This window comes from Drosophila suzukii, chromosome 3, assembly GCF_043229965.1.
Source record: "Drosophila suzukii chromosome 3, CBGP_Dsuzu_IsoJpt1.0, whole genome shotgun sequence".
NCBI lineage: Eukaryota > Metazoa > Arthropoda > Insecta > Diptera > Drosophilidae > Drosophila > Drosophila suzukii.
The window spans coordinates 76,594,959-76,619,869 of NC_092082.1; the positions used below are offsets into that span (position 1 = coordinate 76,594,959).

A 24,911-nucleotide genomic window follows, 5' to 3' on the forward strand; every position below is an offset into this window, starting at 1 on the left:
TTTTTGCATAATCAAAAGCTCCGTTGAACCGAAACTCATTTATAAAATGTGCATGACCATTATTTTTAATTGAAAATGTAAAAAAAGAAAGCAAAACAAAAAGAGCCTAACAAAATCGAAAACAATGCAAAAACATTAGTGAACTTTTGCGGTTTTAATTAAAAAATATATAAGAAAAGACGTCCCGATCATTTCTCATTTGTCATGTCTATATTACCACTTGAGTTGGGTGGGGCGGATGGGTGGGGTCAAATCTTTCCTGGATCGGCAGCTCCCACGCCCAGTTAAATGACGCTTTAATTGCAATAAAAACCAAACAGAAATGCTGCTTACGGGATACAACTTTCCGAAGAATAATGGGAAAATAATGCCTCTAATTATCATTAGTAGGAAATTTTAAAGACCTAGGGAAGAACCAACTATGACGTTCCAGAATCTCGCCAAGAGAAAACCTGCAGCCAAAAAAATATCTAAAACAAAAGATATATGGCAAGAGGAAAGAGGAGGTACTTCCTACTCCCACAAACGGTTGTCATTAGTCAGAATGGAGGCAGCAGCCGCAGATATAACAGATATATAGCCGCAGTGGCACCAACGACATCGGGGAAAAATAGAAAGCCGTCGCAGCGAGAAAGCCAAAAAGAACTTAACACAATTTACACTCACGAACGCTTTTCCTACTTAAGCGTAAAAGCTGGAAAATTATCTGCGGGTTCGAGTGAGTATCTGTGTGTTTTTCTGTTCGTGGAGATGACAACCGCAAGTGGGTGTGTGTTTGTTGCAGCTCCAATTGCGAATTACGACCGCGAAACCCAAAACGAGCTCACGTACGCACTTCCCAGCTGGAAAATATATTATTAAATACTATTATACGATAAACACATGCAATTCATTGTAATTCCGTATGGATAAAGTCGATTCTGGAAAGCCCACGAAAGCTGTATCAAATAACGCGGATGTAATACCATTATATCATTTGCATAATGTTTATAGATAGGTCTTGAAATAAAGAAGATGAAAGAGGAGCCTAATAATATAATAATAATATATTTTCGAGGGTTATGGGACTACAAATTTAGTAAAGATGAGTTTCATTGTGGTTTCCAATATAAATATCCATTGAATAAGTATTAGGTTATACTTATTTATTTATTTAATACTGTCATCTAATATTATTTACTAAATATACTAAAAATATTAAACACAGTATTTTAATTCAATCTGAAGTATAGGTATCTAACATACATATTCCCTCACAATATCAAAGAAGCCGGATCTTCAGTACGTTCCTATAGGTAAGTACCCCCTTACCAAAGAAAAATCTGGAGAAATCTCTGTTATGAACCGCTAATGCGCTCAATTAACCTGCACAGCTCCAATTGCAGTTGCATTAACTATCAATTTTCTCTTTCATTGTTCTGCTCTGGGCCAGTCTTATGTGTAATTACAATCATTCTGATGGTCGGTCGGTCACACATGCGTAGAGATGCGTTGCGCTTGAGTATCTAAAAGATACACACACACCCCACACACTGCCAGGCAATTAAGAGTGTGAATTTTGAGCCATAAAACTGTTGCAGCAGTTGGCCCATTGCTCGCTGTCATTGTTGTAGTTGCTTGTATCCGATTTTTTCGGGTGAAAGTTGTGTTCTATGAGATCTTAAGATGCTGTTTTTGTTATTTGTTACAGATTTTTCTTTGCCTTTTTGTATGTCAGTTGGGTCTGAACAGTTTCCTCGACATAATTAGCTCACTCGCATATCTTATCGTGGCGAATAGTTCACATGGCTCAAATCAAATGAATCTACGGGCCCGTAGAAAGTTCCCAATGTATCTGCCAGATAGCAGCAGCAGCAGCAGGAGGTAAGACCAACGTTGTCTGAACAAACATCTTAATTTCACAATAATTGCGCAAATGAAATTGAAAAGCCCCAGAGAATGCTCGTTGGTTAATGGTAACCAATTTAAGAGACGGGCCCTCCTGTCTGCACAGAAAAAAATTCATGAGTAAGCTATATTTAAATAAACTAGATAAACTCAAAGATAAAGTTAACTTCATGAAAATAAAATAGTAGTTTATAGAACAACTGATAATTATCAATATTACTAACTTAATTTTAAGATTGTTAATGGCATAATATTATTAATTTGTATTTTTCAAGGAAGTTTTCATACTTTTACACGTGTTGTAAAGAGTTGGTTAAGGTATACTCAAGTGTTAAATAACAAGATAATTTTCTTAAAATAAAAAAAAAATTTTTTTTTAAATATAGCCTTATCACACTGTTTGATTGATTTGTTTTTTTTTTAAACTCATAGACATATAAACACTATTCAATATTATGTATGATTTCATTAAAGGTTGATAAGCTGTATACCTTTTTTCTACAGGTTTCCTAGACTTTTAAATGAAATAAAGTCAGTTATTGAACAATGAAGCAAGTGTCATAAGACCCCAATGGTTCCCTGTTTTTGTCAGTGTGCCCAACCTGGCTGACTGACTGACTCAGTGAGCGATCTGAAAGTGCAAACATTCAACACTGGTGGCACCAGCTGGACGACGATTGCCTCGCGGACAGGCGCAACCATCAGCGGATTGCAGAGTCGCGTTTGTTTCCATTTTTTCTGGCTTTTTTGGGGCGTGCGGCAGTGGCTGGGGCACTATTTGCATGGCCTGGCATACAATAGACAACACAGAGTGGGAGAGCAGGTGAAAAGTGGCCGACAAAGAAAACAAACCTCGGATCTGTTGAATGGCGGCTGGTGCCCGTATTTGTACCCAGATTCAGACCCATACCCATACCCGTGCAATTTCATAATGGCGTCGTCAGGCCAAGATCGCTGACGACATTACAGTTAGCCGAGATGCATCTTGGCCCGATTGCAGGGCCCAACTGCCTTATTTTCGGTCTCTGGTTTTCTTTTTTTCTGTCTGTCTATCTAACTGTCTGGACCGCCTGTCTGTTTGTCATGCCCTTTCCAAAAAAGGTTGTCGCTGCCTTTTAACAGCCATCGCATAGATCATACATTGGGCCATTTAAAAGCAATTTGAAAACCTTTGAACTCCCATTTGACTCTGTCAATTATGGTTTTTTGTACATTAAAGCCGCACAAAATATTAAAACCAATTTGTTTAAATTTAATTGAACACGAGGCAATTTAAAGGGAGTTTGGTAACTTTTTTTTATTTAACTATGATAAGTTAATTAGACAATTAATATTCAGAATTAATTATTCTAAATAAAGAACTATTTTTAGGATCGATTTCTCAATGTAACGTTTATGCTTTGGTTTGTTATCTTTCGGAAAAAGTTGATAAGAACTTAGATTGCTTAACAAAAGATATTTTGGTTTTCTTAATGAGTTATCATGAAGTATACTTAAAGATGTAAATTCTTTAAGAATATTTACCAACATACATATTTAAATCAAGTAAGGGTATTGCAATTTCAAAGATATGACCAACATTTTCTGTGGCAAGTAATCATCTATCAACTTTTTTGGTTTCTTTTTTTCTGACCAAAATATGATCAATTGTTGCCATCGTTTTTTCTGCTTTAGTGGTTGTATTTGGTGTGGTTGTTGCTGCTGCCACAATGGTTGCAGTTGTTGTTGCTGCTGTTGCTGTTGCTGTGGGCCGATCTTTCGAACAATAAGCGAATATTGTTCGCAAATGCGAAATAATATTAATGTTCAGCAGCCAAAATTGAGCCATGTTACCGCATCGACAACAGTCGGCAGTTGTTGCTGTTGCTGTTGCTAGTGTTGCTGTTGCTAGTGTTGCTGCTGCCTGTTGCAAGTTGCAACAATAATTGAGCGCTTGGCTTGCTTTTGCTCTTTGTCTTGTTTTGTAATTGCCATGCAAAAAGGAAACACAAACGGACAACTTCAATGCATTTGTAATTACATTTGATTGCGACAATTATTTAAAAATAAAAATAAAAATCACAAACCAAAATTGGTCAGCATTAAAAAATCGTGTGGTATGAAATGTAGCAGCTCCTTAAATGTGTAAAAAAAATATCAGTATTATTAAAAATACATCATTCTCAATCAGTGAGGAGCGCAAAATGAAGTTTTGCTAACACTCAGAACCAAAAAAGTCAGACTTAATTAAGATTTGTTTTTTGCTCTGGAAATGAGGTCATCATCATATCCGTAACGGCTGTCAATTTGCGTTTGCTTATGTCTGATGATGAGGTATACCAAGGTATACCCAGGTCTCAGTGTCATAAAGTTTTTGCCATTCGGTGGCATTGGCCCAAAAGGCCCCGCTGGCAACACGCCACAAAACGCCGGTGAGGTATTATTAATTAAAAGGGAAATGCTGCCGCTGACCAGTCGTTAAAAAAATGAGTAATAAAGGTGTTTCCTTTTTTAACGACAAACAAATAGACACTGCAAGTTACTAAGAAAATTAAAAAAATTATTTAGTAATTAGCTTTAGGATCTAAGGAATGTTTTCGTTGGGGAAAGGTGTTTCCTTTTTTAACGACAAACAAATAGACACTGCAAGTTACTAACAAAATTAAAAAAAATAAATAAGTAATTAGCCTTAGGATCTAAGGAATGTTTTCGTTGGGGAAGGTATAGTATCTAATTGCAAGGGATGGCTGATACTTTTTTGTTGTTTTAATATAATATACTAATAATACATATGAATTTTACATCGTATAATAATCAACAAGAGTTGATTATAAGTTATTCCACACTAATTCTATTCTTTTTAAGTAGAACAACAATCAAAATCTCAATGAACTCTCTGTGCGGTCTTTAATAAACCTAATTTAATCTGAACAATAAAAACCCACAACACACTTATTCAAATCAATTGACACGGAAACCAATGCCAATTTCATATTCATAACAAGTGACGCAGACAACTCTATAAGAAGGTCTATTTTTGTTTCGCACTTTATATATATCAGTCTAGCCGAAATGCCTACGCGTACGCTTATAAATGTGCCAAAAAAAATAACATTCAAAAAATTCCAAAGTAAAACCATTCAAGAAAAACCTATTCAAATGTTTATGTGACTTTAATTACGTGACAGCGTACTTGGAATGGAACAACATTGAAATCCTATTAAATATGTATGCACTTATGGCCGCAGCACGGACACAAGTGTAAGCGATTGACACAGATACTCGCACCCTGAGAGATACACAGATACATCCACCGATTGTCGGATAGTCAGACAGTCAGATAGTCAGATAGTCGGATAGTCGGAGAAATAGAGAGGGCGCTCCAAACATCCAAACATGGACACACTAGCGAACCATAACCAAAAACCAAGTTTCGGAGGTGACGCAATTTACAAATAGTTGCGAGCGAAAAATTTGTATTTGCACACAAAATTCTACAAATACAAATAACAGTCGCCCGGTGGCAGTAGCTAACAGTATCTTTTGGATACATATTTGCTGAGCAAAGAGGAAAGCAAGTACACGGAGAAAAAAGGGGATTATCTTAGCTCAGTGTTATGATAATCCTAAGCTGAAGTTTAGAATGGCGATGGAATAATAACTGGCTGATCTGGTGTTATAAATGCAAGATTAATATGATAATATGATGGATATGATTATGAGACTGTGATATATATTCCATTGCTAATCCTTAAATCATTATTTTATATAGTGCCGGCTGATCTGGTTTAATAAATTCAAGATTAATATGATAATATAACAAATATGATTATGAGAAGATAAAATATATTTTATTTTTAATCTTAGGACCATTTTTTTGTATAATTTTCTTACTTACTATTAGTTCTAAATTACAAAAGCGCTAGTTTATATAGATCTTTTTTTCTTTGTTCTGCAAAAAACATTGTTTTCCTAAGACCTGGATAAGTAAGCCCGGTCCGCCGTTCAAGTGTCCGTCAACGGATTGAATCGCATCGAATCGCATTGAATCGCATGTGGCAAGGTGTAATTTACCCTTCAATCAATGCGCAGCAAATCAGTTGGCAATGTGCTGTGCGCAGGCGCACCTCGATGGACATGGGATCCCCTCGGCCCGTGCCGCGCCGCGCCCCTTCTCTTTTCGTTTTCGTATCAGTTGGCAGCACATTTGGGTTAACAATTGGTTAACTGTATACCGGCCATATCGGGGCTTGTGGCTATATTTATATACATACGAACATGTTTGTGTGTGCCGAATGACTAACTGGGCGCAAGGTGGTTTTTATACTCTGTTAAAAAAGCATTAAACAAAAAAACTTGTGTGCAAGTCGGCAATGCCAGAGGAAAGCCAACTACTACCAAAGATACGATTTGGTATTTATGTATACAGCATAAGTGACTAATCGGATTTCAATGAGGTAGTTTGTGCCATATTCGCGAGCTGGTCAATAAATATTATAATACATTTTATAGCAATTTGGAGCCATAAAGGGGCAAGGCATGGAAGTACTACTTACTATTACTTAATTTTAATGGCTTCCCATTTGCTAATAAGTTTATTTTAGGAAACTGCTGCTCATATTTAACAATACTTCCTGCAAAACTCCTCAAATAACATTATTATTATTATTTAATTACTTAATTTTAGGTTGCTGCCACATCAAAGCGAATGATTAATTGTTATACTTTTCTGGTTATTTTTTGGAAAACAATTTTATTGTTATATTGTCAGAAATATCGTTTACATTTCCTCATTCGCTGGTCAACTTTAGACCACATTTTTTACGTTAACTGTTTGGCCTGCCAAGAGTTAACCGAAAAACGGTGAAGGCGAAAAAAATAACAGACAATAAGATGTTGATCATGTTGTAGTTGGCAGGTTAACAAGCAACCCGAGCAGCCTTAGGTGTGTATTTATGTTGAAAATATCTACGGCGAATTGGTGGTGCTTCCTTAATTTACCATGTTAATTGCTCAAATTAACACGCAGATAAATCGAGAGACAAGTCAACAAACCCGGCCGTCGAGTCAACAACTTGGTTGCGCTTCAAGGCAGCCAAGGAAAAGCGTTTCCTTTTGGCCAACAACCACAAACAATGCGTCCAGTTTGGACAAACATTGTGCAGCAAACCATTTTCCTTCCACAAACCATTGCCATTCCCATTTTTATTCCAACTTCCCACGTTGCGCGCGGCAGGTAGCCGCAAAAACTTGTAGAACGTGCTGGTTAAAAATGGAAAAATTGGTAAAAATAGCCATGCCAGTTGCAGCAACAAATTTTCAAGTTTAAATCTAAATGTGGCAGTAAATCGTGCCTGGCCGGCAACGGAGATGAAGATACTGTTAAGAGTCCAAGCTCCAAGAAAGCCGGGCTCAAAGAAATTAGAAGCGTGCTGAGGGCAGACTGTCTGGGGATGGTAATCATCGCTGTAATCAGTTTTTTTTTTCCTGAATGGGGTCACTTTGGTCGAATAATGAACCGAATTTCCACAAAATGTTTGTCACACTTTTGACATTTGCACGACTTGCTTGTCTGCAGAAAAAAGAGTTCCCAAAATAAATGAATCGGGAATGAGAATTAAGACAGCGACTGCCATTCACTGGGCACGCAAGCAAAAGCCAAATGAAATGCAGTTCTTCTTGTTTGGTTGTACAATGCGGCGTATGCGCAATGTCTGGTGACAAGCGAGCTGAATTTAATTTACGTAGCTGCGGTGAAATCGAGTGAGTTATTACTTAAACAATTTTTAAAACCTAAACTAACATAGTTATAAGAAAATATTTGATATATTTAAAAATGATGATCTTGGTATCAAAAAGAAGGTATATCAATACAAAAGTTTATCGCAAAGAATTTCAAATTAATGGAAAATTTACTTGGACGTATTCATATGTTCCAGATACTTTTATAATACAACAATTTATAAAATATGTAATATACATAAATAACTGAAAGAAATACTGTTTTAGGAGCAATCGAAAAAATCGTTATATTTATTAAACTATCGATTAATCTCAAACTTCAATCGATAAACTATTAGCAAGCAGCGATAAACATTGACTTTTAAACTTTAGAGTTTGGAAAGTGGGGCGCTACTTTTGACGCACTTGGCAAAGTTCTCAGTTTTTCGCAAGGAATTTCAAATTAAGGTGAATCAATGGAAAAGTAATCGGGATGTAATTAGGAAGCTATAATATAATGTTCAAGATACTTTTATAATTTCTGTAATATATATAAAAAAAAATCATAAAGCAATACTGTTTAAGGAGCAATTCAAAAATTTGATTTATTTATTTTCCTCTCGATTAATCTTAAATCTCAAACTTCAATCGATAAACTATTAGCAAGCAGAGATAAACATTGACTTTTAAACTTTAGAGTTTGGAAAGTAGGGCGCGACTTTTGACGCACTTGGCAAAGTTCACAAGTGTTCGCAAAAGTTAAGTGTCGTCAAATCGGCAAAGAGTATGAAAAAAAGGCAAAGGAACTATCTACGAGACGAAGAATCAACAGACCGGCATTTGGCTGGTTGTTAAATTTAAAACTTTAATGTCATGCACGAAGGAAAATGTGTGGAAAATGCATTTGCGTGGCCACCACATGGCAACACATACTATATAACACACGAAATCATCGGCTTGTTGAGGAAAAATCAGGGGGGAAAAACATAAAGAAATAAAATAAAACGGCAGCGCGAAGCGCGAAAATATCTCAAAACAAACAGATGCAGATGCGGCGAAAAGCGGGCGGAAAAGCCAAGGAAAGTGCACGTAAACAGAGATAGGCAAAAGCAGCTGAAAAGAGGGAAAAAAAGATACAATATTTCCGCATTCCTCGCCTCAGGCAACCGGGCAAACATATTTGACAAAAATTCGCTGCACCAATGAGATATTCAACTTTCAGGGTAACTCGCTCATCTAACCCAAATTCGATACCATTTATTTTTTATTATTATATTATTTTTTTTAAATTGGCCAAATCAGCAGTGGAGCGGCAAAAAGAAGTTTGGTTCCAGCGAATCTGCAACTCGTTTCGATTGGAAAGTGTTGCCAATTTGCTCAACGACGACGATGGTGAATTTAATTGTGCGCTTTATTAGCGCAATTTATGCCCCAGCCGAGTTGGCTCAATGCTCCCATCGAAAGAAACAGCGGCTCGTGCTCTGCACCTCAACTCCAGTCAACTCAACTCCATTTAGTTTGCCCCGGACTCGATTCAACTCGACTCCACTCTTGATTATTATTTCTCAGTCATTGCAATTTCGTCTTATTTACGGCAATTACGCTCTAAATTCAATTGTTACGAAATTATGATGATTTATACACTCTGACTCCCGACATCCATCTGTGTATCATCTACGTGTGTCCGAGCGATATCCGTGAAACTTTTCAATCCACCCATGGATCAGCGCCATAGAAAGTAGAACAGGGCACGAGAGTGAGAAAAGCCAAGCGAACAATGGCAATGACAAAAACACACGGGCACAAAAGCCAAGCCGAAAATGAAAACTGAAAACGAGCAACAATCAACCAAAAGTTAAATGATTACCCAGTATCTGGTAAATCAGGGCGTTACCTATTCGTAATTTACGATAGAAAAAAAACATTAAAATTAAATAACTCCAAAAGTGTATAAATTGAAAATATAAAGGTTTTCAATAGGCTTTTTATATAGAGATTTAATTCATCAACTCCAAAAACAGTTTCACTCGGTACCTATCAGTCGAATTAAAAATCCCCCCACACCCTTAAGCTTTATTTTTTTGCGAAAAATCACATGACAATTGCAAACCAAGTTATTATAATATTATTATACGACTTAATTTGCAAATAAATAAAAAATAAATTGAAGTATATATAGGCATGTATTATCGCTATTGTGCCATTTCCCAGGGGAGGGGGGCACATATACACATATCTATATGTATGTGAACTCTTAAATGTGCGAAATATCACAAGTCAGAAATACAATGACTAAGACCGACTAAGAGTCGAATGTTAAACAACCATCCAAAGTGCAAATAACAGTATTTTAACTTAGTTTTTTTCAGGATCCCAAGGTTAAACCTGGCCTACTATATCTTTACTGCACTCTATTATTCAGACAGCTGTGGCAAATGCATTCGTGTTCTAAGCAAACAAACAATAATTGCGATGAGTGCAAATGAATGAATCAGATTTCTGAGCGAATGTCAAAACAGAATGGAAATTTCATGGGCTGATATATGGGTACTCGGCAAAACAAACAATAGGCCAGCTACATATATGAACGAAATTGGTTTCGGATGTAGGTTGTGATAAGGTTTTCCAAGGTGTGTTTAAGTGAGATATCTGATGTACAACCAAAGTGAATTTAAAACGGGTCTTTCCCCTTTGATCATAATGGTTTAGCTATACAATTCAGTTTTGGTCTAAATTTTAAGTAATTTCATTTCGATTTTACGAAATTTCTTCAAAATTAGGAAGTACGCTGGAATCCTTTGCCGGAGGACGGTCCTCTGCGATGTGTCTCCATTTCCGACTACCCCATCGATCCTCAGATTTCGCTGCTATGCCCGGGATTGCAAAAAGAAGACGGTGAATTCTTTAGATTTCCGTAATTCGATTACTTTACTAACCAAGCACTATCCAAGCACAGGAACCAAAAACAAAGTTCCAACTGGATCGTGGACCCTTCCTATCCCACCTAGACTACCAATCCCGTCTGCAGTTCCAAGCACCTGCTTTAAGGTTACCACTCAGCGGTATTATATGCACCATAGGACCCTCATCCAACCGACCTGAAGTTCTCCTGGAGCTCATTCGAGCTGGGATGAGGGTGGTGAGTATAAACATGTCTCACGACAATCACGATTGCCATTGCCAGACGATACAGACGGCCCGTAAAGCCATCTCCATGTATGTGGAGCAAACGGGACTGCCGAGGACCTTGGCCATAGCTCTAGGCACCAGAGGTCCACAGATCAGAACGGGAAAACTTTCCGCCGACATCGAACTCAATCCCGGTGACAAGATCACATTGAGCACCAACAAGAAGCTGGAGGAGACTTGCACAAAGGAAAAGATCTACGTAGACCATCAGCAATTACCCAATATCGTTCAGCCCGGAAATCGTATCTTCATCGACGAGGGATTGATATTCTTAGTGGTAAAGGAATCCACGGCTGAGGAAGTGATCTGTCAGGTGGAGAACGGTGGCAAGCTTGGATCCCACAAAGGAATCAATCTGCCGGGTGTTCCAATCGATCTTCCCGCCATAACCGATCAGGATAACCTGGATCTCAAGTTCGGAGTAGATCAGAGGGTTGACATGATCTTCGCGTCGTTCACCCGCGATGCCAAGGCTGTTAGCGAAATTCGGAAAGCACTGGGACCGTCGGGTGAACACATAAAGATCATCTCCAAGATCGAGAACCAACAGGGACTGGCGAACATAGACGAGATTATCCACGAATCCGATGGCATCATGGTGGCCCGTGGTGATTTGGGCTTGGAGATACCCACGGAGGATGTGCCGCTGGCCCAGAAATTAATTGTGGCCAAGTGCAACCAAGTGGGAAAGCCGGTGATCTGTGCCACCCAGATGATGGATTCGATGATATGCAAGCCGCGACCATCCCGCGCGGAATCCTCGGATGTGGCAAATGCGATCTTTGATGGTTTTGATGCTCTAATGTTGTCCAGTGAAACGGCCAAGGGTAGGTATCCAGTGGAAAGTGTACAGTGCATGGCCAGAATCTGTGCCAAAGTTGAGTCGGTTTTATGGTATGAGAGTGTTCAGAACAACCTTAAGAGAGAAATAAGGACAAGTTTCGGTGATCAAATTTTGGCGGTGACCACGTCGATCACAGATGCGGCTACGGTGGTTCAAGCCCAGGCCATTGTGGTGGCCAGTCCGTGCCCCGTGATATCCCAGATGATCAGTCACCAGAGGCCACCCTGTCCCATAGTGATGCTCACTGGCTGCCAAACCGAGGCGGCTCAATCCTCGCTCTTCCGAGGAATTCACCCACTCCTCGTAGAGGATATGGTCATCGGTAGCTTGAACTTCCATCGCATCATGCAGTCGGGCCTTAGGCTAATGGCCAAGATGGACATCCTAGAGCCGGGTCAAAAGGGTACGGTGGTGGTGGTCAATGCCTTGTCAGCGGACAAGATCACCTTCCGACTGCTAACCATCCGACAGCCTACCACAGCAGAGAGAGATCAGGAAGAGCTCTGCCGAAAATTGACCCTTCAGCAGCGATGCAAGGAGATGGCTCAAGAGGAGTCCTGCCAAATATTCAAGCAGGCGGAAGAATGTCGAAGAAAGCAGAAGGCGAAGTGCAAGCCGGCTAAAACTTTTATGAAATCCGAGGAAAAACAAAGTGTCTGTTCGAAGAAAGAGTGTTCGAAACAGGACGATGAGGCCTTGAAATGCATCCGGCTTAAAAAAGAAAGGCAAGCGCAAGCAGAAGCTGAGAAGAAACGGAGGGAAGAATCTCAAAAGGCGGAAGATTGTCGGAGAAAGCTGGCCGAATTGTGTAAGAAATCCGAGGAAAAGAAAGAATGTTTGAAGAAGGACGATAAGTTGAAAAAAGAAAGGCAAGCGCCAGCACTAGCTGAGAAGAAACTGAGAGAAGAATCTAAAATATCGGAAGATTGCCGGAGAAAACGCGAGGCGGAAAAATGCAAGCTTCTCAAAATATGTACCATACCCGTAGATAAACTAAGTGTCTGTCAGAAGAAAGAATCCCCAATAGAAGACGATTGTAAGGAAAGACAAGCTGAAATAAAGCAGAGTGAAGACTCTAAAATGTCCTGGGAAGTGAAACTCGAAAACTGCAAGACAAGGAAACCCGAGAACTGCAAAACTATAAAACTCGAAAACTGCAAAATTATAAGACTCGAAAACTGCAAGCAACCTTGCGAAACAAAGGAAAATACTGAACAGACTGAAAAGGTGTGTATGTTTATGCTGCAAGTATGAAGATACAATTGTTTTTATGTCAAGGATAGAATTATCGCCGTAAGAACGTTCTCTATTGATTTATCAGCAGTTTATAAAGGCGTGTTTACAGCATAAATCATTGGGTACACCAAAGTGAAGGGTTTAACCAAAGCTTAGTTTTCAAAAATCATTTTGTTTAATTTTAGAAACTCATTAGGCCTTAAATGCTATAAATGTAATCATAGAGTTCAGTAGAGTATGGTAGGAAATCTCGAAAGCTTTCGCAATAAGAAAACGTTTTCAATTAGTTTTACTCTCCAATTTTTTTCTGCTCTTTTTATATTTCCAGATAAAGCAATTAGCAACGAAAGGAAAACCAAAGTCAAAACAGAACTGGAAAAAAATAATAAAGTAGTGAAAAAGAAAGGCAACCAATTGGGTTGAGAACTTAATTAGCTAACTTATGGCTGAAACAAGTTGAGTGTTCTGTGAATTGTTTTTTAATTTAGCTGGAAATATGAAATAAACAAAGCTTTGGCGACAAATTTCACCGAACCAAAAAAAAGAGGGGAAAAGCTGAATCAAACAATAACACAAAAAAGCGTACAAAACGCAGCCAAAACAATTAAAAATGCCAACAGAGCAGTGCAAAAGTCAAACAAAGAAGGCAGAGACACATACACAAACCCAGTCTACACACAAAGTTTCAGAGTTATAAAGCGAGTGGAATACAATAATAATTGCTATATAGCGAACCGCCTTAACCGGGGAAGTTAAACCGAAAAACCCGCATGGAAATGCCAGAAGTTGAATAATTTCCAGAGGGGTGTGCTTTCAACCGAGTCAAGACCGTGCATAATCAATCCGAAATGAATGACACAAGTGAGTCGACTAGAACTCGACTCTAGTATTATAACAGTCTCTTAAGATCTCTAAACGAAGTCCCAGCAGCATGGCTTGCATACAAATTACCGTCTTGTAACAATTAAAAATTAACCAGTAGTTAGTTATCTTCTTAATTAACAAGATAAACATAGTGTGGAGGGAAAGAGAGGCAGCACCGCTGTCTTGGTCATTTTTAACCTTGTCTATGTAATTAGCTAAGTAAATGCAGAAGGTTACCAGGGGGGTGGGAAAAATGGGGTGGGTAGGAAAATTGCAGCGCAAAAAAATGCAGGCAGGAATCAGCAGGGTGGTATGGGATCAGTATGTTATTCGTGTTGGGCAAGGTTATTATGGGAATGCGGGTGTATCAGAGGTGGTTGAACTCAGAACTCGAACCTTCAGTTCGAAAACTATTATTTACTAGTATTAAACAGAAATGAATACAAAGCAAAGAGTAATATTTATTGGTTAGTCATAAACAAACATATTCACTTCCTTAACTAATAAATATTTAATTCATTTTCTATTTTTTATTTTGTTTATTTATAGAAACTTTAATAAGATCTAAGGTTTTAAACATTGTAAATAAAAAATAAATAAAGTTTTTTTTCTTTCAATAAACAGATTGACAGCTATTAAGCCGTAAAATAATGATACGATAAAGTTTTGTGAATAATACCAGAGCTATAATTGTTTCCTCGTAAGAATTGTTTTTAAAAATTTCTGACGCACTGTCATTATCATTCGTGTAGGCCTAAAGAGTTAAAGACAAAGTCTGGGTTTTTTTAATGTATTTTTCTTCTGAGTTTTATTCTCTATTTCCCATTCCAAAAAACTAACAACACAATTTGTCATAAAAAGCCTCTTATAAAGCTCTCTGAAGTCAAATCGCAACTTCAAAACGATCGGTTATTGAATCGGATTTAAAAAGATTCCAACTTCCGCTAGCAGGTTGAGAAAACTGACGTGGAAGGAACTCGATTTATCAAAACGAATTGGGTTATACAAACTAGATAGGCTCTAAGATACGTACCATTTATCTAGTTAAATCTCATTTAAAACTGGTCTCGGCTAGAATGTGGAAATCGCTGTACAGCATGCCTGTTGGTCGGTTGTCCGAAAATGAAAATTGATTAATCCAAATGAATGCGGTGCGATGTCTAAGTGGGTTTATTTCGGTTTTAATTTACTGATATTTTCGACTTTGGAATCATTTGATTTCTCTGATATGGTCACAAGTCACTTTTCATTTTCTTTTCCTATTTTTTTTTTTTGCCAACACACGGAGATAAATATTTTTCGATTTTGCTATGGGGGACTTTCGGGTTGTTGCGTTTAAAATTTCACTTTTAGTGCCGGGGTTTCGTAATACCTGGCTGGGCGTAAAAACTAGATATATTTTATTGATTTATTTAGTATGCAAAAAGAGAGCGATCTCTTGGTTTATATTTTTTGTGTGCGTGTGAGCGACTTAAATTATTCCGAACCGAAAATGTAGAACGCGATCGAAGCGCGTCTTTGCAGCACACAAATACAATTTACCGACACTGAAGAAGCACTCGCGATGAGAATAAAGGTTGTAAAGTGTGATTCAGCTCCCCGAGATCAGATGAAGCAGAATCGGCTCTTTGTTTTTGGGGCCCTTGAAACACTCGTTTTTTTTCTTAAATCTTTGTGTATATATTTGCTTACAAAATATTGAAGCACGTGTGCCAGGCAGAAGAATATATACGTGTATCTCGCAGATACGGTTTCAGTACTAGATACGATACGAAAAAAATAAAAACCAACAAAGCGTTATCGCGTTGTACGCGGCTCTGCAATTGTTTGACAACTAAAGGAAAATAAATCCAGCGAGAGACCAACAGCTGCGAGTCGTTAGCTGAGTTTCGCTGAATAAGATACATTTACAGAGAGAGAAAAAGAGGGTGAGAGTGGCGCTGAGCAAGAGCGGAAGTCGAGTGAGACTCTCTAGCGGCTAACTGCTAGCCCTGGCAGCTGCTAGCTCTCGATTGCCATGAGTCATGTGAGCGCTGAGTGAAAAAAACCAAAGAAACTTGGTTTACTTGGTCTTTCAGCACAGTTTTCACATCATTTATTTAAATATTAACTTTATTTATCCTAGCTTTAACCATTTTATATAAAATATATATCTTTACTTTAGTATTCCTTGAAAAACCTACACCTTTTCCTGTTAATTATAAATTCGAGTGAGTAGTTTTCATTCAGCCAGCTGAATAAAGAGCAGCTAAAGTCAGAGTCACTCAATAAAAGAGTGCTCTCAAGCACTTAAGAGCATTATCACGTATAAATACACAACCTGCATCTGCTGCATCACCTTCGGCTTCTTTATTTTTTGAGGATCCTATCATCGCAAAGGTTATTTTTCTTCTAGACACACGCTTGTTTTTATTTGTTTACACACTCTGTTCGGTGCGTTTAATTTCTAGGTAAACAATCGCCACTTAGGGCGCCCGCTTAGATGTAATCAATTACAGATAATTAAGACAGAACTCCACGAGGAGCACAAAAGAAGCAGAGAAATCAGAAGAATGCAAGCGTGTAAAGTGTGGCAAAGGGTAATGCACTGGGCCAAAGACACATAGCAGACATCAGCAACATCGGACGGCAACAACAAGTTAGAACCGATATCAAAGATTCCGACTTTAAGATACTTGCTACTTAGGTTATCGCAGCAATGATTTATTAGTTATATGACAGCTATAAAATCCATTTTTGTTTTGAACAATAGATCATAATAGAATATGATATTATTATTATATATTATGAACTTTTAGTAGTGAAATATTTTAAAGACTATTTGTATTAAAGAAAGATAATACTTCTTTCTAGGCTTCTATTTATTTTCGAGGTTTATGAGTTTTTATCATGAACATATCGTCTAGTTACATAACTCTAGACATATCTAGTATACCCCACACACTATGAATACCGGGTATGACAACCGAGCAACTCATTAGTTTTTATTATGGTTGTTGCCATTGGTGTTGATGTTGCAGAGCCATATGAAGGAGAGGAAAAACCGCCATGGACAAGTACAGTAAAAGACCAAAGCGGGGAGCCAACGCTCGAGTGACCCACTGTCCAAGTGGACGGCCTTTCTTATCTATCCATCGCCACCTCTCTCCCTCTGGCTGCTTAATTACATGCCAAGGAGTTGAGACAGAAACTAATATCATACTATATAGTACGGGGAAGACACTACACTCCACACTCCACTCCGTTGGGGTTGCTAGTGGGGCATGTGAAGGACACAACACACAACTACCAAGTTGCCATGGAACCAGCGCAAAAGGTTTAATCAATGACCCGCTCGACTTCTCAAAAGGAAAACAACTTCAGTTTGAGTTGGTTATTTATGGAAATTGATAAGACAAATCGTACGGGTAGACCATTGGTTTTACGGCCTTTCATTTCCATACACTTTTTAAGTGCCTTGCCATGGCTACCAATATGAAATATCAAAGCAATGCTATTCTTAATTATATCTACACATATGTATCTGTTTATGAACACAGATAATAGATATGCATGGTGCGTTTGATAAATTCATGAGGACTATAAAATGTGTGAAGAGATTGCGATGGGACCATTTCTCTTTCTTGGAACATGATAAGACAAATGAAATATTTCTAAAAATAATCACAGTGAAACCCCAATAAGCAAGTTCGTTCAGCAAAAATATAATATATAATATTTATTTTATATTATGTCAGACTAACTATAATCTAAACATCTATATTATTTACTCATTAAGTTTATTCGAGTGTTGCAAAAAATTGCACCATCATATATTATGGTATTCTACCTCAATTATTAATTTCGCCGGTTGTTTTTGTGTGTTGGTGGCAATAAGTTGATAGCAACTACATAACAACTTGAATTAGTGCTTATCAATCGGGCATGTATGGGTGTGGGAACCTCTATAAAAGCATTTCAACTAACCCGATTCAATTCAGTTTTGCTAACGTTAGCTGACCGAGAAGTGTTCAACGGTTTTCCAGCACTCAATAAATAATTAATCTCAAAGGTGAGAAAAAAGAGAGTGTCATTAAAAACAGAAACGCTAGATGTTTATTATATACTATATATAGCAATTTAATAGCTGTATATAATACGTTTCTGCCATTGTCTATTTAATTATCACATTTGGAGTGTGCAAAAAGTAATGAAAAATTGAAAACCTTGATTGTATTATTCCCATTTTCAGATGTCGTACAAGGTTGAAGCTCTTCCCGATTCCTATGCCGCCCTGGGCGAAGGACCCCATTGGGATGTGGCCCGCCAGAGTCTGTACTACGTGGACCTCGAATCTGCGGGCATTAATCGCTACGACTTCAAACAGAACAAGGTGTACAAGGCGAAAATCGAGGGCGAGGTCTTTGCCTCCTTTATTCTGCCCATCGAGAACAGGCCCCAGGAGTTTGCTGTGGGCTGTTCCCGGCGCACCGTCATTGTCCAGTGGGATGGAGTCTCGGCGGTGGCCAAGGTGGTTCGCACTCTCTTTGAAGTCCAGCCGGATGTCAAGGACAACCGCATCAATGATGCCAAGACCGATCCCAATGGTCGCTTCTATGGTGGCACCATGGCTGATAAGGGCGACATCTTCACTCAATGGAAGGGTGAACTATACAGCTGGCAGGCCGGCGGACAGCCCAAGGTCATCAGGACCGAGGTGGGCATCTCCAATGGCTTGGCCTGGGATGTCAAGGCCAAGAAGTTCTACTTCATTGACACCAACAACCATGAGGTGTTGGCCTATGACTACAATCAAAGCACCGGCGCCATTAGCAACCCAAAGGTCATCTTTGATCTGAGGAAAATCCGCCCAGAGGGTCCATTATTCCCCGACGGCATGACCGTGGATACGGAGGGCAATATCTATGTGGCCACCTTCAACGGTGGAACCGTCTTCAAGGTTAACCCAAGGTGAGTTTGTAGTTGTTTTTTTCAAGTTTCTATATTAAATAACTGTTTTTCCAATACAGCACCGGCAAGATCCTGCTGGAGATCAAAATTCCCACCACTCAGATCACCTCGGTGGCCTTTGGAGGTCCCAACCTGGACATTCTGTATGTGACAACCGCCAACAAGTTCGACCAGCCGAAACCAGCTGGCACCACCTACCAGGTCACCGGTCTCAATGCCAAGGGCTATGCCGGCGTCAGTCTAAAGATCTAGATAATAGAGTACTTGTATAATAGCATTTAATTAAATGGGCAAGTGTTTACTTGTATACTGAAGTAATACTTATTTGAATTGTGGGTAGGGTATCTATCGATTTTTATATAAAATTCTACTTTCGGTGACGCTTTCTCCTACAAAATAATCTTAAAAGCCTTACAATAATTGAATAATCTTTTTGGTATTTTTGCAATTGCCAAAGAAATTACAAAATACATCTGTAAAAGCACAATGTATAAAAGAAATCAATAACAAATCTTATTTGCCCTTGGGGGTATGTGAAACAATCCTCTGGTTTCAAGCGAGATAAGTAAGAACCACTTCACAAAATCAATGGATTGTTGTGAAATTGATATATAGCAAATCTATGCCCTTGGTCTTATTTCTGTAGGGCAAACGGTTTCGATTAAATTGGATTGCAATGGTTTTGTCATAAACATCTACTGAAGTACCCTCCAGCGAGATATTACTACTTAATTGGCCAAACAGATACTAGGAGATACGTGGAAAGGTTTTAGGGGGCTCGTACTTCATAGATTGTATTTCTCGGATGTTTACAGTTCTATGGAAGATTTTAGAGGTCTAATCTAATCTTGATGAAACTGCAAATCACTAGGTTCAAAATGATGAGTTTAGATGAGTTTAGGATGCCTTATCATTTAAGGATTTTCGTGGGAGGTACTAGTAAGTAATAAACCTATTAAGTAGCCATAAAATCTATTTTTACATATATAAAAAGCTTTCGTGCAAATATTTGTTTTATTTTATCTTATCGGTTTTGCATTTATAAGATAACCAAATTACCCGTAATTAGTAATTTAAATGAGCTTCAAACGGAAATTTTATGAATACGAACAATACCCAATCAACAAATGCCTTGCAAAAATCAAACATTAATAAATAGCAATCAATCGCTTTAAACAAATGTATTTGTTCCCAAGAAATAAAATATGTAAGGCAATTGAAAGGGGGGCACAATATTGATTGTAAGTGAAATCTAAACTGTGGCTAGGAAAAAGTTGTGGGAATCCAGGAGTTCTCTGGGGCAATCCAATCAAAAACATATTTCTACAGAAGTATAAATGAAAATAAAGGGCGAGGGAGATGAGAGATGAGAGATCGTTGCGCTGCACCCAAAACAACTGTCCCACAATATATGGGTAATAAAAGATACATTTATCCAGATACAGATACAGTATCCATATGCGCGTTGTTTGACAACACGAGAATGCCACACAGACCGACACAGATCCAGATACCGAGCACATATGGCAGCAATAAACATATAGCAAGACAAGAGATGGGGCTCAAAACTGAAAACTGGGGACTGGAACCTGCCACTTAAACCGCAATCAGAAACAAAATTGATTTAAATTTGAAAATGTAAACAACACCCGACATGGAGGGCAGACAAAAAAGGGGTTGATCTAACAGCAATGCAGCGTAATTGTATTATAACAACAGAGGCAGAAACTTCCAGTTCATGACCGACAGTGGTCTAGGTGGTTCCGAAAAATAATTGGATATTCTAAGCATTATTTACACCTTTTGCGTTCCCTTGAAACCCTAAAATTAAATATTTAAGTGGACAAAACAAAAGGTTATTGTACTTTAATCGAGTACATAAAATGAAAGCATTTAATTAATCACCTAAACTATCTTTTAATTATCAGGAACGTTCTAGTTTTTATAGAAAACAGTACCTTCTTATCAAAGAGAATTTATTGACAGGTCTCAAAAAATAGTATGATCCACTGTGTCTTATAAATATCGCCCACAAGCATTCCTATCATATCGAATGGGGCACGTCACATACGTTTGTGCCACACCCACTGGGCACTTTTCGGAAAACCCACGCTAGAAAGCGCACTAAACCAGTGGAAAGTGTCAAACGATCTGATCATCAAATTAAAAAAGAAAGCATGAGATATATGTAAAGAAAACATTTAAAATGCAGATGGATTCCCAATTTAATTGAATAATAAAAGTATTATTGGTGGTAGGTTATAAAAAGGTTCACTATAGATATTACAACTATATGGAAATTAAATTATGTGAGCAGTTTTATGGTCTTAAAAGAGATTAACAACATTTTTTCTTGTTAAACATGCGTCCAAAATGCTTAATGCTTGTAAATGCATATGCTTAACAATTATTGAGGATTTTAAAGCTTTCATTTATGGTTTTTTTTTGTAACTTGTACATTTTAGACATATTAGAAATACAAATAAACCATGAAAATTCGAAGATAGCTTCGAGAAAAGCTGAATTAGAAAAATACAGGCAGACACTTTTGGAAGTTACAGATATTAATTTGATTTAGAGTGTTGTAATAATAGAACAAAAAATATAGATATAATTTTACAATTTACTGTGTACAAGAAATGCATAAAAAAAGACTACATATTTTGAGGAAATAAACAATAGGATGTAAATAACCGCAGCTACAGATTTTTCCAGCAGCGAAAAATGTGAATAGCATCGGGAAAAACCGAGGCGAGGCAAAAATACTGGCAAACATTTTTCGGGAGCTTTGTTGTCTGCCTCTGCCGCCTGTTAATGAAGCTTACGAGCAGCGGCGCACAAGTTGCAACTCACTGAACTGCAACAAAAATAACAACCACAGGCACAAGTGAAGCGTTGCAGTGCGCGGCAGAGAGGGCAGACTGTACGGGCGGGACAGAGAGAACGAACCGCAAGCGGGCGGCAACAAAAGGAGAGCGCTTCGCCAGTCAATGGCTGCACCTGTAACCACCTGCCCATACCGCCCAGCCCACCCCCCCCCTCGACCGCTGCCCCTCTCCGCCCCCATCCAAAATGAGACAAAGCACAGTTACGCTCGGCTTTGGCGGTTGGCTCATTAATGTCTGACACGTTTGAGCGATCACCGCACTGCAGAAACTCGAAAAAGATACTGATATAAATACAAAAACGCAGACCCAAAAAAAAATATATACGCGGAGTAAACAGTTTTTTAAGCCCCACTTGATTAACATTTAAAACGCATTTTTAATGCAGATCTGATTCTGCATGCACCGATTTCCGAGAGGAACACAAAGGCAGAGTGGCGTAGCCAAGCAGAACGTTTATAAAAATATTACAGTAGATACCAGCTATAAAAATAAATCATACTCAAAACAAAAAGTAGCGGAAATCAATTTTTTTTAATTTACCATAACATAATAATATATATTATATATAAAAATATCAGCTATAAAATTAGATCATACTTTAAATAAATATAAGTATTTAAAAAGAATTTAAAATGTCCTACTTGGTCAAAATGAAATCGTTTTAAAAATATTTTGAAAGAAAAAAGGTTCAGGATTGTCAAGATAAGTTCCACATAGACTTTTTTACAGAACATTAAACAAAATTAATTTTAGCATTTAACTAGATAAAAATGAATTAAAAAAAAATTAAATATATGTAAATTTAAGCCTTGGTTCTTTTTAACCAGGCTTGCTGTTAAAATACAGCATTGGGCGGGAATTATAAATGCAGATATGACACGAACAAAGTGGCAAATGCAGCGGAAGTGATCCATTACGCAAGTTCAGAACGGAAAGAGCGGGTGCCATTGCTCGATATAAAAGAGATGGATAGAGGAAGGTTGAATATGTTACTATAACCTTTATGGGGTATTATCATTTTAACTTACAACTTTAACCCTAACAAAAGATCAACTAAAAGATAAACTATCTTGAACTTGTAACAGTCATTTCTTTGTTGTCTGTGAGGTTCTGCAGAACTAAGAATATATAAGAACTTATTAATATACCTACTAACGAGAATTAAGAATATACTAATATTTGTTGATCTTAATCCAAAAAATATTCTTATTAAATTGTATATCCAAATATATTAAAATATTATATAATAAAATATATTAATAGAAGACCTCAATCCATGTTCTTTTAAAATTTTTAATACTTTAATTTGTCACTTTCCTTATATTTTTGTTAATGGTAAATGAGTGTTGTAAAACTTTGGCAGATCGGCTAAAAATCATTATCTTGTTGCAGAAATAAATCTTGGTTGTGTTGGTTGTTATTAAATTTGGTATGCGACTACTTTAAGAACTTTTAAACATTATTGTTATTATATTTGGTATGTGACTACTTTAAAGAACTTTTTATTAGATCTCTTAAATTTATAAAAAAAGTTTAGACTGAATAGATCCTATCGGAATTCACGTTATAAGTTCAAAGTAAAAATTATTTTTGGCCAAATCGTCTTACCTTCTGGCTAAAAGCGGCTGCCTCCTTGGCCACGCCTACCCCGTCCGCCGAGTGGGCGTGCGTCGATGGTGAGGTCGCATAGACGAAAAGCGGCAGCGAACTGAAGTTCCGTTTGTCCTGAAAGCGGCGGCTGAAGAATAACGGTTTGTGGCATCCCGCTGCAGCGGCTAATATTGTGCCTGTTGTTATTGTTGTTGTTGTTTTAGTAGCACTAGATGTTGCAGCTTCTTCTTCGCTGTGCGTTTTTGTTGTTGCTGTGGCCGCTGCAGTTGCTGTTGTTGTGGATGTTGTTGTTGTTGTTGGGGTCGCCATTGGCGTATCGCAATTTTCTCGTATTATTGCTGCTGCTGCTGCTTCTTCTTCTTCTTCGGTGCAAGTTGTTGTTGTTTGTGTTTGCGTTTGCGTTTTTGTTGTTGGCATGACTACAACTACAACTACTATAAATCGAATATAAATATATCGATGGAGGCGTAGGCGGGGGCGGGGGCGGTGCTGTGGGCGTGTCCCTGCAGCTGCTGGCGTCCTTTATTGTTGTTGTTGTTGTTGTTGCGGTTATTTAGAGCCTTAGCATTATCCATCTCCATTTTTTTGTTGGTAAAAGTTCGCAGAGTATACCGCTCGCCAAAAAAACTAGTAGCACTTGCACACTATCGCGTTCATTTTGGGTTTCTTTGTTTTTTCCCCTCTTCTCTTCTCTTCAAGTGCAAAAATAAAGTAGAAATTCTTGGCCATACAAAAGTGTGAGTTTTGTGTAAAAAATGCACAAAAAAAACGAAGCCGATTGCGGGGGTGGGAGCGAGATGGCAACACACGAGCGAGTCAAAGGTCCACGAAAATATGCCAAACAAGCCAACAAACCAAGAGAAACACTTGCACAACCCTACGGCATCCCAAGTCCAAGCAAATCAGCCACTAATATTGGGTAAATTACTTAATTAACAAGCACTTTTGTTTAAAATATTTCGCAGACAGTGGTAGCTAGAGCTGGAACAGAAATCGATGTTTACGCGATACTATCGTTGTTTCCAGAGAGGTGGCAGCATCGATGTAGTGTCCCTGTTATCGATTATTTTCTATGTCCAATTTGCTAAGGACTGTTCACACAGCGATCATATTTTAAGGTTCATTTTATTTTCACAACTTGGTGCAAGATCAGCTATTAGCCAAGATACGCATTTTTCCCACTGTTGAACTTATTGCCACTTGACCAAAAGAACAGCTGACAACAACCGATAGCCAAAACCGATAGGCGTGTATCAAAAATGCATGGATTTTCAACCCGGCTGACGAACGGTCATATTTGACCGCTTTGGCCAGTGTTGGTAAGCCACCATTTGGCAACCCTGCCAGATCAGCGGACTTCGTAAATTCAAATTTAAAACTAACGCCTTGACAATTACGCAACCCAGTAGCTAGACGGGTATATTTCACTTACCCGGATCGACAGCAGATCAAAATTGCTCAGTAAAAACATTCCGGCAGCCAGCAACACGTTGTGTGCTAACAAATCTACAAAAAAAATTGCTAAGTTTTGCGCGCACGCACCACCGAAAACAAGGGCTAGGGCGAGAAGACGAGACACCTAGCTGCCGGTAATAGACCTAAACCAAATTAAGGTGAGTAGTGGAAGAGAGTTGTGGCTGTTCATGGCCTAGCATGTAATAATTAATTGATTTCCCCCTTACCAAAGGCGTTGCCACCTGATCGATCTGGCCACCCCACATGAAAGGGATATACATGCGCCG

At 38.2% G+C, this 24,911-nt stretch overlaps 3 protein-coding genes across 8 annotated transcripts in view; 1 reads left to right on the top strand and 2 right to left on the bottom strand.

The window, feature by feature from the left end:
- The window catches only part of jvl (javelin-like), a 60,697-nt gene extending 36,525 nt beyond the window's left edge, over positions 1-24,172 (bottom strand). For 3 of the 5 annotated variants that reach the window (XM_065867245.2, XM_065867244.2, XM_065867247.2), the window contains exon 1: positions 23,167-24,172. In XM_065867245.2, coding sequence (XP_065723317.2) covers positions 23,167-23,586 — 420 coding nt within the window. In that variant the 5' untranslated portion in view covers positions 23,587-24,172. Of the gene's footprint in view, positions 1-14,753; positions 14,822-15,412; positions 15,547-23,166 lie in introns of those variants that run through there. The other 2 variants (XM_065867246.2, XM_065867248.2) reach the window with 2 other exon arrangements.
- UQCR-C1 (Ubiquinol-cytochrome c reductase core protein 1) overlaps positions 1-24,911 on the bottom strand; it is a 289,718-nt gene that overhangs the window by 147,176 nt on the left and 117,631 nt on the right. The window lies entirely within an intron of this gene.
- Positions 10,703-18,984, top strand: LOC108015611 (Senescence marker protein-30). 2 transcript variants are annotated; one of them, XM_070996261.1, is made up of 3 exons: positions 10,703-12,847; positions 17,952-18,670; positions 18,730-18,984. In XM_070996261.1, the coding sequence occupies exons 1-3, from the start codon at positions 10,718-10,720 to the stop codon at positions 18,920-18,922; spliced, it is 3,042 nt and encodes a 1,013-aa protein (XP_070852362.1). In that variant the 5' UTR covers positions 10,703-10,717; the 3' UTR covers positions 18,923-18,984. The 2 variants fall into 2 exon arrangements, with proteins under 2 accessions (XP_070852362.1, XP_016937589.4); XM_017082100.4 differs by lacking the exon at positions 10,703-12,847 and adding an exon at positions 17,550-17,771.

Bases quoted from the DNA above. Each gene is read 5' to 3' on its own strand.
- LOC108015611 (XM_070996261.1), top strand. From the start codon at position 10,718: ATGAGGGTGGTGAGTATAAACATGTCTCACGACAATCACGATTGCCAT. The intron at 12,848-17,951 runs GTGTGTATGTTT...TCCCATTTTCAG, and splicing joins ATACTGAACAGACTGAAAAG to ATGTCGTACAAGGTTGAAGC. The intron at 18,671-18,729 runs GTGAGTTTGTAG...TTTCCAATACAG, and splicing joins GTCTTCAAGGTTAACCCAAG to CACCGGCAAGATCCTGCTGG.